The sequence below is a fragment of the Ammodytes marinus genome, assembly GCF_949987685.1.
Source record: "Ammodytes marinus genome assembly, chromosome: 5".
Classification (NCBI taxonomy): domain Eukaryota; kingdom Metazoa; phylum Chordata; class Actinopteri; order Uranoscopiformes; family Ammodytidae; genus Ammodytes; species Ammodytes marinus.
The window spans coordinates 33,472,217-33,490,149 of NC_137234.1; the positions used below are offsets into that span (position 1 = coordinate 33,472,217).

The 17,933-nt window shown below is 43.6% G+C and overlaps 1 protein-coding gene across 4 annotated transcripts in view; it reads right to left on the minus strand.

The window, feature by feature from the left end:
• Positions 1 to 17,933, minus strand: part of wwp2 (WW domain containing E3 ubiquitin protein ligase 2) — a 104,979-nt gene that overhangs the window by 81,402 nt on the left and 5,644 nt on the right. For all 4 annotated transcript variants that reach the window (XM_080028329.1, XM_080028326.1, XM_080028327.1 and 1 more), the window contains exons 3-5: positions 15,171 to 15,327; positions 14,416 to 14,537; positions 11,696 to 11,833 (exon numbers count right to left, since the gene is read on the minus strand). In XM_080028329.1, the coding sequence (XP_079884455.1) occupies positions 11,696 to 11,833; positions 14,416 to 14,537; positions 15,171 to 15,327 (417 nt within the window). The remainder of the gene's footprint in view (positions 1 to 11,695; positions 11,834 to 14,415; positions 14,538 to 15,170; positions 15,328 to 17,933) is intronic.

Sequence of the window (17,933 nt, forward strand, 5' to 3'; positions counted from 1 at the left end):
ACCCTAACTATAGAGTACAACAGTGAGTAAGCGTGCAGTGTCATCATAAATGTAAAATGGATCTACTATATTCAGTAGTAATGGACAAAGAAAACAGTCCTCTTCATCCGTCCCTAACGTGACTCCACTGTGACAACAATATTAGAAGGAATTACTTTTTTCAAACTTTTGGAAGTACATAACTATATGTTGGAACTAACTTGTATAAGATGTGACGACACTGCCAGCTGGAATGAAATCGCACCTGAAAGAATACCATTTACTTTTAACAGTAAACCTGTGCTTGCCGATATCATATGATTAATAAGCTTAAATTCTTTAGATTTGAATGTACAGAGTGTCAGTCCATGTTGTGTGAATATTGTGTGTGTGTGTCTGTGTGTGTGTGTGTGCGTTCTCCTCTCATGTTTTAAGAAAAGCTGCCAAGGGAAATGAGTTGAAACTCCAAACTAACAGAGGTACGTTCAGAGCGAGAACACAAGAGCGCCTTAGCTCGGCCAGAAGGCAACACAATTCCACCTTTATGTATCCAGGCAACTTACATATACCTGCGCACACGCACACACTAGAATGTAAAACACATGTACATGCACACACAGACATACACACACACAAGCTAGAAAAGACACGGCTGCATCTGCACTTCTGAGACCATAAAACACACACGTACAAATACAAGTGCCTCTCCTTGAAAACCTTAGTTTTTCGAGGACACACTTCAGACCTCTGTTCACTAACCTCTCCTCCCCCCAACACACACACATACACACACACACACACACACACACACACACACACACCCTCTGTCATCCCTGCCACTTCAGGAAACCCCCCCTCCACCGTACAAACTGCTTGGGGATCACAGGAGGCAATTGTACTGCTGAGCTGCAAGCAATGACGCTCAATTACGCAATTCTCTGAAACAAATTAGACAAAAGCACTCTTGATGTCTACCATTATGTGCATGTCTGTGTTTGTGCATGTGTGTGTGTCTGTGCATGTGTGTCTGTGCATGTGTGTGTGTGTGTCTGTCTGTGCATGTGTGTGTGTGTCTGTGCATGTGTATGTGTCTGTGCATGTGTGTGTGTTTGTGCATGTCTGTGTTTGTGCATGTGTGTGTGTGTGTGTGTTTGTGCATGTCTGTGTTTGTGCATGTGTACGCGTCTGTGCATGTGTGTGTGTTTGTGCATGTCTGTGTTTGTGCATGTGTGTGTGTGTGTTTGTGCATGTGTGTGTGTCTGTGCATGTGTGTGTGTCTGTGCATGTGTGTGTGTCTGTGCATGTGTGAAGTGATGGGGGACTATTTATTTTTCATTCTATGTTAACCTTTGAGCTGCACATACGTCAAGTTCAGAGTTAAATGAAACACATTTCCTCTAGAAAGTTTTGTTTTTGCATTTTGGTATACCATTTATCACTTGATCCCTCCAATGTATCTTTTTCTTCTGAGTTCCCAAATTTGAATGGTAATTTTTCCCAAATAAAGGGGAAAAAGCCTGAATCCTAAATCCAAAGCCCTAAAGCAGCCTTTCTTTAGAAGCCAAGGGGCTTGTAGAAGGTTTTCCACTGTACAGGAATGTTGTCATGTCGCTGTCCTTTTGAAGACATACGGTACAACAGCATGCACGCAAACACAGGTAAACAGACCTGCTCCTCTTAACTTCTGCTCACATCTAAACACTCACAAAGACACACATTTATACAGCCCATGCTGTGGCAGGCCTTGGCCCTTTACTGCTGCTGGCTCCTGTGTGTTCATTCAACACAACACACTGTGGGCTCTGTGTGGCGCTCTATGAAAAGCCTTGTGTGTGTGTGTGTGTGTGTGTGTGTGTGTGTGTGTGTGTGTGTGTGTGTGTGTGTGTGTGTGTGTGTGTGTGTGTGTGTGTGTGTGTGTGTGTGTGTGTGTGTGTGTGTGTGTGTGTGTGTGTGTGTGTGTGTGTGTGTGTGTGTGTGTGTGTGTGTGTGTGTGTGTGTGTGTGTGTGTGTGTGTGTGTGTGTGTGTGTGTGTGTGTGTGTGTGTGTGTGCAGCACAGAGGGGAGTAGAGATGGATGCATGGACTATGCTTGGCTATGTTTTTTTTTGAACAGCTTTAATGACTGCACGTTTGTTTAAAAAGACACGTAGTATTTGCCTGCAGACCGTACGGGAAGGTAAAATGTTAGTGTAGTGCCTGGAAGAGGGAAATACTGTTGACAGAGAGTCTGTGGAGACTGGGGTCTGAGATCCTTCCTTTAAGGGCAGTGCAATGATTTTATATTGGTTTGGGAACGGTAACATTATGAACGTGGAGATGGAGTGATCTCTAATGTCAGTGTTAAAGTTCAATGAATACAAGTGGATGAAGGCCCATATGGTAGCAAATGGGGCCGCTGAGCCTCGTCAATACTTGCTCTGGTATTAAGTTACTTTAAAACTTAACAATATTCTTCACGTTATTCTTGGCAGGACAGAAAAACTTTCTGACGCACTATTTTAAACAGGGTTCAAACTATACACTGAAACTTCCAGGCTTTGCTTAAATAAATACAAATATGTAGGTGAACCCTAACCCTTTAACCCATTGATGACGGCTGCTGCGTGATGCCACATTGGCTCTCCTGCCTGATGCTGCGTCGCGCAGCATTATTACTTTATTTAATTTTCATGGTATTCCCAGCATAGAATGCACTGTCATTGGTTCAAATACAATATTTTAAGACCATGTGACCACCCAAAAGTTGTGTGGTTTGCCGAAAATCATGTCAATCAAAAAAAAAAAATAAATAAAATAAAACAAAATAATAAAAAAAATACGCCAGCTATGTCGGCGACAGAACAGTTAGTGGCGTTTGGTGCGCAGAATCAAGGTCTACTATGGACTACTGATGAAAATCACACAACACATTGCATCTATTTATCAACAATATTTAATAATTTTCTAATTAATCTAATTTTGACGATTTTTAGAAATATTTATTGGTTTGTAAGCGCTAAGGGAGCATGTTTAAATAAAACCTGTGAACCTTAACTTTTAAATGTATTTTATTTCATGTTTCTATGTGCTACACAGGCTTAGATATTAAGGTTTTGGTAGACTTGACAATTCGTACTATTTTTTCAGAAAACCCTCAGGCATTAAGGACATGCATCCTAGATTGCCATGGTCATCAATGGGTTAAAGGTGCACTTTGACGAATTTGTTTACATTCGCAGAGCCTGCAGTTAGTTTATAAAAGTTTCCCCTACATGTCATTTTCTGTATGGTATAAATCTTAAAATCAAAACTAAATTATTTGTCGGGCACCTGGAACCAAACGTTAAGACCAGAATATGTTCGTAAACCAAACTGTGGGCCCTGCTGCTGTAAACAACAACAGCGAAACAGTAACTTTTCAGGAAGCTTTTTCTAACTTCAAACAGTGTTCCAGAATTTTTTCCTGTGAGGAAAGTTTGTGCATTCAGTTGTTGTGAGACTACACCTTAGAAAATGTTGACTTCTTCAGTGCACCCAAACAGGATGCCTGCCGTCAGCTTTGACACAATGCAGCACAGAAACTGAAGATACACATCAAAAGATTACAGGATAACTGGTTGAATTGATTTAAAACACTCAAGGATAGTTATTTTTCTACTTTCCTATTTAACATATTTAAAGCAAAGGGTTTTTGAAAGCTAAATAATAAAGATGACATTACACAGTAAGAGATGAGAACAGTCAAGAAAAAAGGCAAATATCCAATATTCAAAAACGGCTTATGAAACCTCATATCCCCATAGAGAAACCTGGGGTCAAACTTTAAAAAATAAATAAAAACTGTATTCTGCTGAACTCACTTATTTTTTTAAATGGACTGTGGTAACTCTGTCGTGGGGTTAAAAAAGCAAAAGTGCAATCAGAGCTTAATTTTGCGCGTGCTCTGTAAACGTCCCTAATGAAAGGAGGCCTGAGGCTTTGGGGGTCACACATATACTGCAGCATGAGGGCTGCTGCCAGGGTTGGGTTGACATGGGGCCAGTGAAGGGGGAATGGCTTTGAGAATGACAAGAGCCTAGCTAATGCTGTGTGGATTGCTTACAGGTGTGAAGAGACTTTACAGCTGATCACACGACACAATGAAGTGTATGCCTCCTTTCCACAGCGCAGCACAGTTTGGATCGGCACGGTATCTCTAGATCTGGCTTGTGTTTCCACTGCTCACAGTGCCGATACATGGTAGGTGGAGGTTTATACGATTCGGCACTGGCCTTGTAAAAACTCTGTTCTGGCTGCGGCTTAGGGTTAGCTCTACTCTCTTCAGAACCTTTGGGATGGCTTGGTACCCCCTATGGCAGTGATTTTCAACCTTTTTTGAGCCGCGGCACATTTTTTACATTTACAAAATCCTGGGGCACACCACCAACCAAAATGACACTCTAACACAGTAAGCAGGCTACATATCCATATACCATATTTATTAAAATAATATATGAAAATAAAAACGCATTGAATAAAACACTTTCCTTCATTGCAATTGAACAGTAGTGAAAATAGACCGAACTCTGATGTGTTTACCACAGACTTTATTCCTCTGCCCCGCTGTGATCGCTCTCGCGGTCATCTCTCTATGCTCTGGTTGGTCGTGGGATAGCGGGTCATCCTCGCTGCTGTCCTCGGCATCTGAGACGCAGCATTTATTTAATGCTCATAGTTAATCACATAGCCTAGTGCTGAAACGAAAGCTATCAACGCCGTGGTTTAAGGCTGAAATGATAACCGGGGCATGTTACAGTCGTCGATTGGAAGGCTTCCGCGATCTCCGTTAGTTTCAGTTTACAGCCGATAAAGTTACAATCACAACGACCGCATGGACAGCGTTTAAATAAAGCCTCTTATTCTTATTATCATTAGGGCTTTGATGCAAATGATGAAATCTAAACATTACAGCGGCTGTGGTGTGCGTAAAAGGAAAGCGCAGTTGGCAATCTGATCTCTCCTTACTGCCACAGTAAAAGTCCATCGCACAGCCGATTCCTGCCTCTGATACGTTGACTCGCAACATAATGATTTGAGGCATTGCATTGACTTTGGCGATTTCCCGTGCCTCTTGTTTTCTCTCCACACAAAGCATTCTCTCTCCCATTGCACACACACATGCCCCGGCCGCTTCTGAGAGCACAGCCAGTGTTGGTTCCAACCGATAAAAAAATAAAATAAACACAACTTGGACACAGGCCCTGAAGCGCTTTGACTGCGAGAAATGTGCCGTATTAAATATAGCCTATTATTATTATTAAGCTGAATGGTCGCTCTGGTAACGGGCAGTCCCCGTCTTATATTCGGATACGGTATAAGAGTATTATATTATCTGCCACTTTATTACAGCACAGACACCCGACAATGGTTAATTAGGTGATATTAGATAATTTCCCACGGCACACCTGACGATCTCTCACGGCACACTAGTTGAAAATCACTGCCCTATGGAGAGCGTGACAAAAAATAAGTGCGGCACGGTTCACTTATTTCAGTACCTGGCTTCCAAACTTTTGACAGTGGAAATGCCGCACCGAACTGAACCATTCAGTGGAAAACCTGGTTATAGTGTCTGGACAAAAAAAACACATGGATGGCCTTTGCTGGGGTAGGTTAATACACTCAACAAAAATATAAACGCAACACTCAGCCTCAGAAATCAGGCTGTAATACGGAGTGACATAACCTTTACAGCATAGGGCACTGACCCAGGCCTTGCCTCTATAAACTGTCTTCAACTTTACTTACACTCAACAAAAATATAAACGCAACATTTTGTTTTTGCTCCCATTTTTCATGAGATGGACTTAAAGATCTAAAATTCATTCCAGATACACAATTGTACCATTTCTCTCAAACATTGTTCACAAATCTGTCTAAATGTGTGATAGTGAGCACTTCTGCTTTGCTGAGATAATCCATCCCACCTCACAGGTGTGCCACATCAAGATGCTGATCTGACATCATGATTAGTGCACAGGTGTGCCTTAGACTGTCCACAATAAAAGGCCACCCTGAAATGTGCAGTTTTGTCTCACAGCAAAATGCCACAGATGCCACAAGCATTGAGGGAGCGTGCAATTGGCATGCTGACAGCAGGAATGTCAACCAGATCTGTTGCTCGTGCTTTGAATGTTCATTTCTCCACCATAAGCCGTCTCCAGCAACTTCGCACAGCCATTGAAGAGGAGTGGACCAACATTCCACAGGCCACAATTGACAATCTGATAAACTCTATGCGAAGAAGATGTGTTGCACTGCATGAGGCAAATGGTGGTCACACCAGATACTGACTGGTTCTGAGTCCCCAGACCCCCAATAAAGCAAAAAAATGCACATTTCAGAGTGGCCTTTTATTGTGGACAGTCTAAGGCACACCTGTGCACTAATCATGATGTCAGATCAGCATCTTGATGTGGCACACCTGTGAGGTGGGATGGATTATCTCAGCAAAGCAGAAGTGCTCACTATCACACATTTAGACAGATTTGTGAACAATGTTTGAGATAAATGGTACAATTGTGTATCTGGAATTAATTTTAGATCTTTAAGTCCATCTCATGAAAAATGGGAGCAAAAACAAAATGTTGCGTTTATATTTTTGTTGAGTGTAAGTAAAGTTGAAGACAGTTTATAGAGGCAAGGCCTGGGTCAGTGCCCTATGCTGTAAAGGTTATGTCACTCCGTATTACAGCCTGATTTCTGAGGCTGATACAAGTAAATCAGTGTACATCGTCTATTGGAAGGCATTTGTTTTGAACTTAAGATGCCCTGGGGCCTTGACTGACACAATGCCAGACTCCTTTGTTAGACAGGCTTGTAAGGCTGACCCATGTTGCTCTATTCTGCGAGCTCTGGCAAGTGATGTGACAAAGCTCAGGCCAGGAGCAGAGCCTTTGGAATAGGCCACAGTGGCTGTGTGTGTAGGCTCTGAGGCTACACTAGGTCCTAGTACTAGAGTATGAATCCACCTTTCAGGCCACTTAACCTGTGTTCACACCAAAAGCAGCCAGGGGGCACTCAGGTCCCTGCTATCCTCTCTAACAGGGACTGACAGGGGCCTAGACATTCAAGCAGTGCCACACACATGCCTTGGTTTGTGAAAAGTCTTATGAAGGTTGTAGTAGAGCTATGCAGAACCAAGAATGATTAAATACACCTTTCTTCATTTCCACTGCATGTTACTTAAGAAGGAAAAAGTGCTAAGGCCTGCTCCATTTGTCTTTAATTACATGTATAAGATCATTCTATTGAGTTCTTTCTCTGTTTTCTGAAATTGGCTGCTGCTTCAAAGTTGTTGCGTTTGGTGTGAACGCAGGGTAGGGTGTGAGTGGACTGTGAATACTCTACAATAAAAGAAGACCTGGAAATATAAGTCTTTAGAATAGAGCATCTCTTAAGAATAGCCTTGATACTGTAAATATGAGACGGTATAATGCCTGTGATGCTGACATGAGAAACTTCCATCAGCAGGATGGAATACAGCAGGGGGCAGAGTAGTCCAACACTTCACTTTAGGTAATTCAGTCCCTGCGTTCCAATTAGGGATAGGCATAATTAATCGATCGTTAAGAATATTGTTGATCACGTGAAATTGTTATCGATCATATAGCCGTTGTGTTGCGCAGTGTGAGTCCTGCAGCACAGCAATGAGTTTCACTATGTGGCAGCACCAAAGACTGTATGGGCAGCAATTAAACATCCTACCAGCAGGGGGAGATACTTAACTAGTAGTAGAAGACAACAGAACAGGCTCAGGCAGCAGCCTGCCTGCTGCCGTAGATGTCAAAACAAACAGGAAGAAGTCAAGGCGAAGTTTGGCATCGGACCATGGCATCGGACAGCTTTAGAACCAAAAATAACTAAGTTCATTAAAGAGCTATTTCACCGGTGGAAATATGAAGGTACCTATGTAGATAAATACCTATGTGTTATAAATGTGCAAATGTCGGTTCACCTTAGCCTGAGAAACGGCAAAAAGAGTGTTTTTAAGGTCTCTTGACTGTCTCTAGCTCAAAAGTCAGAAATCCTCCGGCAACCACAATGCACTGCGCTAGCAGCACTCCAAGGCCCCGCCCACATTTTCATAGTCTCGTCTCGTCTGACCTCTGACTCCGATGAGAGTTGGTAAACACACTACTTCCCATTAAAGTTATTGGCGATACCTCGACCAATACAGACACTATGTAGATTCCACAATGAATATGAATGTAGTTTCCGGTTTCAGTGTAAAACGGAGGGAAGGAAACGCAAACTAGTCTAACTTTTCTTCAGTTTACAAGATAGTGAGCTGTTTTCAACAATGCCTGCGGCTAAAAAAAACTAGCCTTCAAACCAAACCGGAGGACTCTGAAACTAAATATTCTGGCCTGGGCGTGAAGAGGACAATCTGGACGGGAGTGACGTATCTTTGCTGTGGACAGGTTGTGTGGACCGGGACCCTGTCCTATTCTAATGCACCACCTCCTGCAAAATGCACTCACGTACAGGTAAGACTTTCAACGTATTTGACTATATTTCTGTTCACACAGTATGCAATTATAGCTGCTGTCAGGGGGCACCTTGCTAAACTGTTTCAGAAAAAAACTAATGCAGCAGCAACCATTTGTGTGTTTGTAAGGCAACTAAAGAAAAAACTTTTCATCAGACTATAATTTTTAGTGAGTGCTCACAGCTAACGTTTCACTTATAGAAGCCTAACTGTTGTATTGTATGGTGACATTTCAGAATCCGATGTCTACACCCTCCATGTCAGCTGTGCTAGTGGGGTAAAAAGTTGATCAATGGCTGTCTCCCACTCAACTGCAACCAAGGCGGCTGCAGTGACACTTCTGAGAGGAAATCTGTCCCCTACATCAAATTCAGGAGCATCCCATCTAAAGGTGCGAACACACGTGTATAAAATCGGCAATTTTTCCATAGGGAACCATTGGTTTATGCGCGTACATGGCGCGTACATGCGTTACTCAGCAACATTTTAGCCGCGTTAGCCGCGTATATACGCACCTAACGCCCCTACGCACTTACGCGCGGAGTTCAAAATATTGAACTTTTTACGCTCCTACGCGTGACGATTAGCAGCGTTGGCCAATCAGCGTTGGGCTTGACCCGACGTCACATACATTGGCACGGTCGGAGAACAGTGTACTGTACACAGAGGCTGAGAAACACAGAGGAGGAAAATGTATTGCAGGCGGCCCGGTGCTGTACGACAGCAGCTCGGGAATAGAAGACGTGGGCAAAGTAAACCAGGAGAATGGACTTCCTGGTTAATTCAGTGAATATGTGAGGCTGTGCTTTAGCCGATAAACCAAGTTAGCGCCGTACAGCATTAGTTAATGTGCAATTGCACAATTATTTCAACACACTAGCAAGATTCAGTAATGCAATTTAACCTTAACAAAAAGAGCAGAATGCCCACCAGGCCCGGTTCTAGACAGTTAGTGTAGGGTGGGCCTGTAGAAATTTTAGGTGGGCACACTGGGCAGAGAGACCGAACATGCGAGCGCACAACCCAATTTTTTTTTGCCATTGTAAGATCTCTGCGTCTGCTTTTTGGCACATTTACTGTGAATTGTGTAGAACACAATATGCAATAAACTTTGAGTGTTGCTGTGTGGGAGATTTGATTCTTGCATGTTTTTTTCCCCAAATATTTATGAATAACATATAATATACATTATATACAACATAATGTATCTTTTTTTATCACAGTATTAACTGTAGGCAGCCTGAGCTGATAGAAGAGAAAGCTTTGGGACTGGGCAACCTGGATGGTGGTAGTCCAGAGCTATATACTATACACACTATATAGATATATAGTCTTTCCACTATTGCCTCCGATGTCCAGCTGGGTAAAAATAGTAGCCAGCCGAGGTCACGACCCTGCTAGGAGGGTCCGGGGGTATGCCCCCCCGGGAGATTATTTTTTACCTTTTTAAAGTGAAATGCATGAATCTGGTGCACTTAAGCAATTAAGAGGCTAAATCTGAGGAATTTTGTGTGAACAAATAATTTGGAGACACTGGGTCGGATGAATTTGAAGCTATTGAACACATGGATTTTCCATAGAAATATAAATTTGAAATTAAATATTATGCAGGGTCCTCTGGGAGGGGCTTGGTGCTCTTTTTCTTTTACGGGACATATTTTTCTGTAATATAATGAATTCATCTAAATGCAGTGAGAGGAACGAAGCAGAAGAACTCTGTTGTCCAGTTATCTTTTTTTCCACAGACGAGGCTGAAATAGGCTATAGACTATACACAGTGCATGGGCAACTGAGGGCAGCCCCATTTTAAAATATTTTTTAATAAATTCAATACACACTGTGCATGCCATGGACTTGAACGTGACGTGATCAGTTAACCTCGGATTACCTCCCAGATGAACTGATTCAATTATTAAGATATTAACTATCTACCAAAACATTGTATTCCTTTTATTGTATGATAATTTACATTTACATAATATGATGTTGATATCAAACACACAAACTAAAAAAAATTAAAAATAAAAAATAAATTGGGGGGGGGGGGGGGGGGCCTGGCAGTCTAGGACCCTAAGCAACTGCTCATTTCGCTTATGCCTCGGGCCGGCTCTGCTGACCAGTGACCACTATAAGCGGGTGGGTAACTTGGAGGCAGGCTGTCCTGTCCACCCAATAATACAATTAGAAGCAATGCATGGTAATGGTACATTATTTAGTATTAATTAATTGTCTGAATTTTATTTGACATTTTCTTGGACAGCGAATGAACAGGTCCGTCCGATAGTGGGTCTGGACTTTCACCTAAAAAATAAATAAAAATAAAATTTTATTTTTTTGGATTGGCTGGGCACAGCCCTCATTTGGGCTACCGCCGGCCCTGAATGCCCACAAAGACTGTTGACTTAAAGGCATGTGGGTGAGGTGGAGTGACTTTGGCAAGCAATGTAAAACAGACACGCCAGCATCCTAAAGCAGAAACAAATGCATATGTGTGGTGGTTGGCAACATGAAGCAGTATTTGAGAGAGAGAGACAGGAAGGGAAAGAGTGAGGAGGAGAAATGCTACTCATAAGCTGTCTGGATCTCTGTGGGAAAAACAGTGCGCCCATGTTCACTTCAGTATCTCTCTCGCTTACTGACAACATATTCCTTATCATATTTTTCGTGGCTGACATGACACCATCATTTAAACCTAGTTTTGTTATATCTTGTTCCTCAGTTCCCCATCGGGATATTTTACCTTTTGTCTTTTACTGCTTTTTAAGGGAGTTCTTTCTTTTTTCATAACACTTTCAAATCAAAGCACTGGAGATTTTTTCACCCAACAGCTGTTACATACATGTGCACATGGCCTCAGTGCGAGTGCTTCTTTAACGTCACCTGTGTGTGTGTGTGTGTGTGTGTGTGTGTGTGTGTGTGTGTGTGTGTGTGTGTGTGTGTGTGTGTGTGTGTGTGTGTGTGTGTGTGTTGTGTGTGTGTCTTTGTGCATGCCTGTTCGTATGTGTGGGTGGGTGTTCATGTTTGTGTGTGTGTCTGTGTGTGTGTGTAAGTATGTATGTGCTTGCGTGTATGCGTTACATGTGTCTGTGTGTGTGTGTGTGTGTGTGTGTGTGTGTGTGTGTGTGTGTGTGTGTGTGTGTGTGCGCGCGTCTCTGTGTGTGTCTCTGTGTGTGTGTGTGTGTGTGTGTGTGGCCAAGGCGGTACTCACTGTCTGCTGCTGTGCCCCCATTGGGCAGTGAGCCCAGATCAACAGCCATGCCGTCCAGACAGACGTTGAGCTCTCCTCCCGCTACAACCGAGCCTTTGTTCTCCGTCTGCAGCACCAGACTCAACTGGACGTTCTCCACTGGAGGGGGGGAACACAGGGGATGAGAGGGGGAAGCAGAGAGGATGAGACGGGGAACCAGAGAGGATGAGAGGGGGAAGCAGAGAGGATGAGACGGGGAACACAGAGAGGATGAGAGGGGGAACACGGGATGAGAGGGGGAACACAGAGAGGATGAGAGGGGGAACCAGAGAGGATGAGAGGGGGAAGCAGAGAGGATGAGAGGGGGAACCAGAGAGGATGAGAGGGGGAACCAGAGAGGATGAGAGGGGGAACCAGAGAGGATGAGAGGGGGAACAAAGGATGAGAGGGGGAACACAGGGGATGAGAGGGGGAACCAGAGAGGATGAGAGGGGGAACACAGAGGATGAGAGGGGGAACCAGAGAGGATGAGAGGGGGAACCAGAGAGGATGAGACGGGGAACCAGAGAGGATGAGAGGGGGAACCAGAGAGGATGAGAGGGGGAACACAGGATGAGAGGGGGAACACAGAGGATGAGACGGGGAACCAGAGAGGATGAGAGGGGGAACCAGAGAGGATGAGAGGGGGAACCAGAGAGGATGAGAGGGGGAACACAGGGGATGATAGGGGGAACCAGAGAGGATGAGAGGGGGAACCAGAGAGGATGAGTGGGGGAACCAGAGAGGATGAGACGGGGAACCAGAGAGGATGAGAGGGGGAACCAGAGAGGATGAGAGGGGGAACCAGAGAGGATGAGAGGATGATAGGGGGAACCAGAGAGGATGAGAGGGGGAAGCAGAGAAGATGAGAGGGGGAACCAGAGAGGATGAGAGGGGGAACCAGAGAGGATGAGAGGGGGAACACAGAGAGGATGAGAGGGGGAACCAGAGAGGATGAGAGGGGGAACCAGAGAGGATGAGAGGGGGAACCAGAGAGGATGAGAGGGGGAACACAGGGGATGAGAGGGGGAACCAGAGAGGATGAGACGGGGAACCAGAGAGGATGAGAGGGGGAACCAGAGAGGATGAGAGGGGGAACCAGAGAGGATGAGAGGGGGAACCAGAGAGGATGAGAGGGGGAACACAGAGGATGATAGGGGGAACCAGAGAGGATGAGAGGGGGAACACAGGGGATGAGAGGGGGAACCAGAGAGGATGAGAGGGGGAACCAGAGAGGATGAGATGGGGAACCAGAGAGGATGAGAGGGGGAACACAGGGGATGAGAGGGGGAACCAGAGAGGATGAGAGGGGGAACCAGAGAGGATGAGAGGGGGAACCAGAGAGGATGAGAGGGGGAACCAGAGAGGATGAGAGGGGGAAGCAGAGAAGATGAGAGGGGGAACCAGAGAGGATGAGAGGGGGAACCAGAGAGGATGAGAGGGGGAACCAGAGAGGATGAGAGGGGGAACCAGAGAGGATGAGACGGGGAACCAGAGAGGATGAGAGGGGGAACCAGAGAGGATGAGAGGGGGAACCAGAGAGGATGAGAGGGGGAACCAGAGAGGATGAGTGGGGGAACCAGAGAGGATGAGATGGGGAACCAGAGAGGATGAGAGGGGGAACCAGAGAGGATGAGAGGGGGAACCAGAGAGGATGAGAGGGGGAACACAGAGGATGATAGGGGGAACCAGAGAGGATGATAGGGGGAACCAGAGAGGATGAGAGGGGGAACACAGGGGATGAGAGGGGGAACCAGAGAGGATGAGAGGGGGAAGCAGAGAGGATGAGAGGGGGAACACAGGGGATGAGAGGGGGAACCAGAGAGGATGAGAGGGGGAACACAGGGGATGAGAGGGGGAACCAGAGAGGATGAGAGGGGGAAGCAGAGAGGATGAGAGGGGGAACACAGGGGATGAGAGGGGGAACCAGAGAGGATGAGAGGGGGAACACAGGGGATGAGAGGGGGAAGCAGAGAGGATGAGAGGGGGAACCAGAGAGGATGAGAGGGGGAACCAGAGAGGATGAGAGGGGGAACCAGAGAGGATGAGAGGGGGAACCAGAGAGGATGAGAGGGGGGACAAGGTAGGACACAGAGGTAGGTGGTGGGGGAACCAGAAATCCTCAGATACTCTTTTCACTTCAGGTGCGCACTTGATTGTGGGTCATAATCGCCCAAATAGCATACTGATTTTAACACTAAAAATCTCGACCGGATGTCATTGGCATCCAGGTATTTTTAAGCATATTCAATCTGACCACATTAATTGGGACATCCTAAATCTTTTTCTACCATACTAAATAGCAGAAAGTATGGGGATTGGAATGCAGGGTTGGTCTCCACTCCTTCTTTCCTTTTGCCTCTTGAATCTCGTTAAGTTGTTTTAATTTACTTTTCCAAAAAGTCTGTATATTAAATATATTATAGTACCTCAATTCCTACTTGTTTTCTTTTCATTTGATAATATAGTGCTATGAAAGGTGGAGTCAGCAATTCTGGAGAATCCTTTTGCTCAATATCAGTGAATATCTCCTCACAATCCGCTACCTGTCTGCACTGTGTGTGTGCTGATCTGGTGTTAATAAACAGCCTAGGCGCTGTAAACGGGTATGTAAACAGAGTGGCTCGGACCGACTCAATGGAGCACATTTAAAATGAAAACCAGTTGAGCAAAGTGCTATACATATTGTATGTTGTCCTTACTCTTGCCATGGTGTGTTCTCAATGTGTCCAGCAGGTCTATGGTGGCGCTGCCCAGCAGTTCCTTCCTCAGGGTGTGGCAGCTCCACAGCTTCAGGTCCAGGCGACTCTGAGGCGTCACATTACTGACACACACACAACACATGCACACACAGTCAGCTGAGGCCTGGGAACACACACACTAATACAACATGTTCTGCTAGATTATCCGTTTAGTTCAGCCTGAGATCCAGCAACAAAAAACACATTAGAAATGTACACAAAATCTTGTTTTTATGATTGAGTTGTATTTAACATTATAGTTTTTTCTGTGTGTATTTACCTCAGAAAATGTAGAAAACTGAACAGTTTTTACTTTTGATAAACTTTTTTTTTTTTTTTAACAGAGCCAGCTGAACCTTTTAAATGCAAAGTTAGCCACAGCACTTCTATTAGAGTGGAATATTTTGGTTATTTGCCTATATAAGTACAAGTGACAACAGACTAGTATTAATTTTTGTTCAATATTATGGTTTGAACAAGTTTACAGACACTTAAATATATAATTGTATGAAAGTAAGCGAGTGCGGGGGCGCCCTTAGCTCAATTGGTAGGGCGTCCCCCCCATGGGCCTCGGCCAGCAGCGGACCCGGGTTCGATTCCAGCCCGCGGTCGTTCTCTGCATGTCACTCCCCTCTCTGCCCCATTTCAACTCTGTCTCTACACTATCAATAAAGCATATAAATGCCAAAAAAATATCTTGTGTGTGGTGTTCTTACAGGGTGAGGTCTTCGTTCCACTGCAGTTCGATGTGTCCACTGCGTTTGCCTGTCTTTTTGGTTTCACTGGTCAGGCCGTCTGCAGTCACCTCCACAAAGGAGCTGAGCCGCGAGGGACGGGAAGGCAGCTTAGGAGACTGGGGCTTCGCTGAGACCACTGACACACACACACACACACACACACACACACACACACACGTTAAGAGTGTCATAAGGAAAATAGTTTAATTGTATAGAGACTGTGGGACCCAACCGCAACATGGAAACGTATGTACATTTTACCAAGTTGTATAAGGTCAAAGATTTGGGTTTCATATATCGACAACACCTCAACTCAATATATTTATAATAATATACTGCGCCAATCAGTAGAATTTGGCGACTGATATGAGGTCATGTGCAAAGCGAGGGCCTGTAATGTGAGAATCCAACAGAGGGAAACCCAAAGCAGCCAGCCACCTCACATGTACACACACAACACATTACTGCACCACTTCAAATACTTCATTGGCCAACAGAGGAATTCACAATGGCTTTTGAAATCATTATTAAATTATCTGTTGTTTATTAGGCGTTTCCGACCTGCTCGCTGATCACAATCCAGTCACATCTAGTGGGTTATTACATCAGACCGAAAAACTCTACTATATTTTATTAATCATAATCTGTGGGTTAGTGCAATAAACCTTCTCAAAAAGGTAAAGAACATTATGTTAACTTGTTATAAAATGTGCTATATTTAATATCGTTATTTTTACCCCAATTCAATAATATTAAAAAAAATAGTGGTGGATACTAGTAACCAGGTTATATACTTTAAGCCACTTTTATGCATTTTATAGTTTTACATTGTGCTTTGATCATGTCATACTTACTACCTACAATACCAAATTTCAAACTATGTTAGAGGAATACTTCACACATTGTTACGGCTCACGCCTTGTTTTCTCTCCTCCTGTTCCCTCACTTCACTCTCTCTCTCTAGCAGGTGTCCTGATTCAGCCTGATTAGGGGGCAGGTGCTCCGGCGGAGCTTTAAGGCGTGGCCTGTGGCGGGTCTCTCACTCAGCGCGAACTGCTCACGGCTGCTGACCTGCACCATGCTGCTGCTGCCTTATGATTTAGTTAATGGAGGGCTGTTAGGTTGTGTTCTATTGTTCTCATCGCTGTCCAGTTAATCCTAACCCTACATTTTATCATGTGTGATGTCACACATGGGATAATGTAGGGTTAGACAGTGAGACCATAACACACTCTCTCTGCCTTTTCTCAGGCTAGGATGAACCAATTTTTTTTAAATGCACGTGTATACCACATAGGATCTCAGAGTTTAATACACCTTCATATTTCCACCGGTGAAGTAGGTCTTTAAGTACAAGTAATTTTAGACAAAAAAAAAGGTGTAGTTTTGGGAATCCAATGCCAACATAGAGCTCAGGGATGACACGTTTCATAAATTGGAAGTTTCTGATTAGTCCTTAAATATTAGGAGACCGTCTTTTAAGGAATAGCTTCATTTTGTTTAAACTCAGACTACATCTAATGAAATAAGCCTTCCTCAAAAACAGAATGAAAATAAAGATTAAATAAATAACTCAAACTGAACTGCCCATTCATCTTTCTTGTGTTGTCACTTCATGTATCTTAAATTTGTGCATCTTTGTTTATTTTGACCATAATGTACATTTCTTATACTGTTGCTGTAGAATACAAACATAACGCACACATGAGTGCATGCATACATGTGTTGGGCATGAATATGTCAGTACATGGGTACATATACTTTCTTTTAGTTTTTCTCACAAGGTAACACAGTATGTGATATATCATCCAAATGGTTTTTTTCAAACACTAACTGTGTGTGCATTCTTGATGTTTGTTAGTCATTGTCTATTTGGTTGTTCTCTAAAAAAATATTAAATTGATAGATTTCTGTTTTCCTTGAGCCGTTTCTCTAGAAATCCATTTTAGCTTGATTTTATCCAGCTATATGTGTGTCCTTTGTGCAATGTCTTGTGGGTAAATAATTTACCTCAACCCCCTTTTTTTTGTTTTGGTATACATACCAACAGTTTCCAATTGATTTGGTAGCTTCATTTATCAACACAGTCGATACTCAAACGAGCTCATGCTAATTATTACAGTGTTGTATGGATGTTGGGATGCAGCTTGTGTGTTTTCTATCAATACAATCTAAACATCGCCCTCTGGTGGTAGAAAGTAAAACATCTGTGGTACTACTTTGATTCAAATGAACCAGACTGGGGTCTAGGGAAATCATTACATGGTCACTATGAGGCTGCGGTGGAACTTTTCATGACTTTTTCAAAGACTATCCATACCTGCATCAGAGTGCTGCTGCAGCATAAATAGGTATTTTAGCTTCCTGGTTTATTCATGCTGTGATTCAGTGTCAGACTGTAACACACTTGTGCCACTGTGTATGATACTATTATACTATAGGAAACTATTCCATGGCTTCTGACCCTTTTCTTAGAATACCTCGTTATTTATGATAGTTCAATTAATCTCAGCACTGTTTAAAGCGACTCTAACCTTTGGTGCATTTTTACACTTTTTTTGGATTAGGTTAAAATGGTATTAATAAGGTAATTACACTCTAAAATATAAGACAGACCCACCAGGAGTAAAAACAAACAATGATTTCAATCTCATAATATTATGAAAAATATATATAAAATTCAACCAATCAAATCGTTCGGACCGAACGATTTGATTGGCCGACAGACCTGTCTGTTTGCGG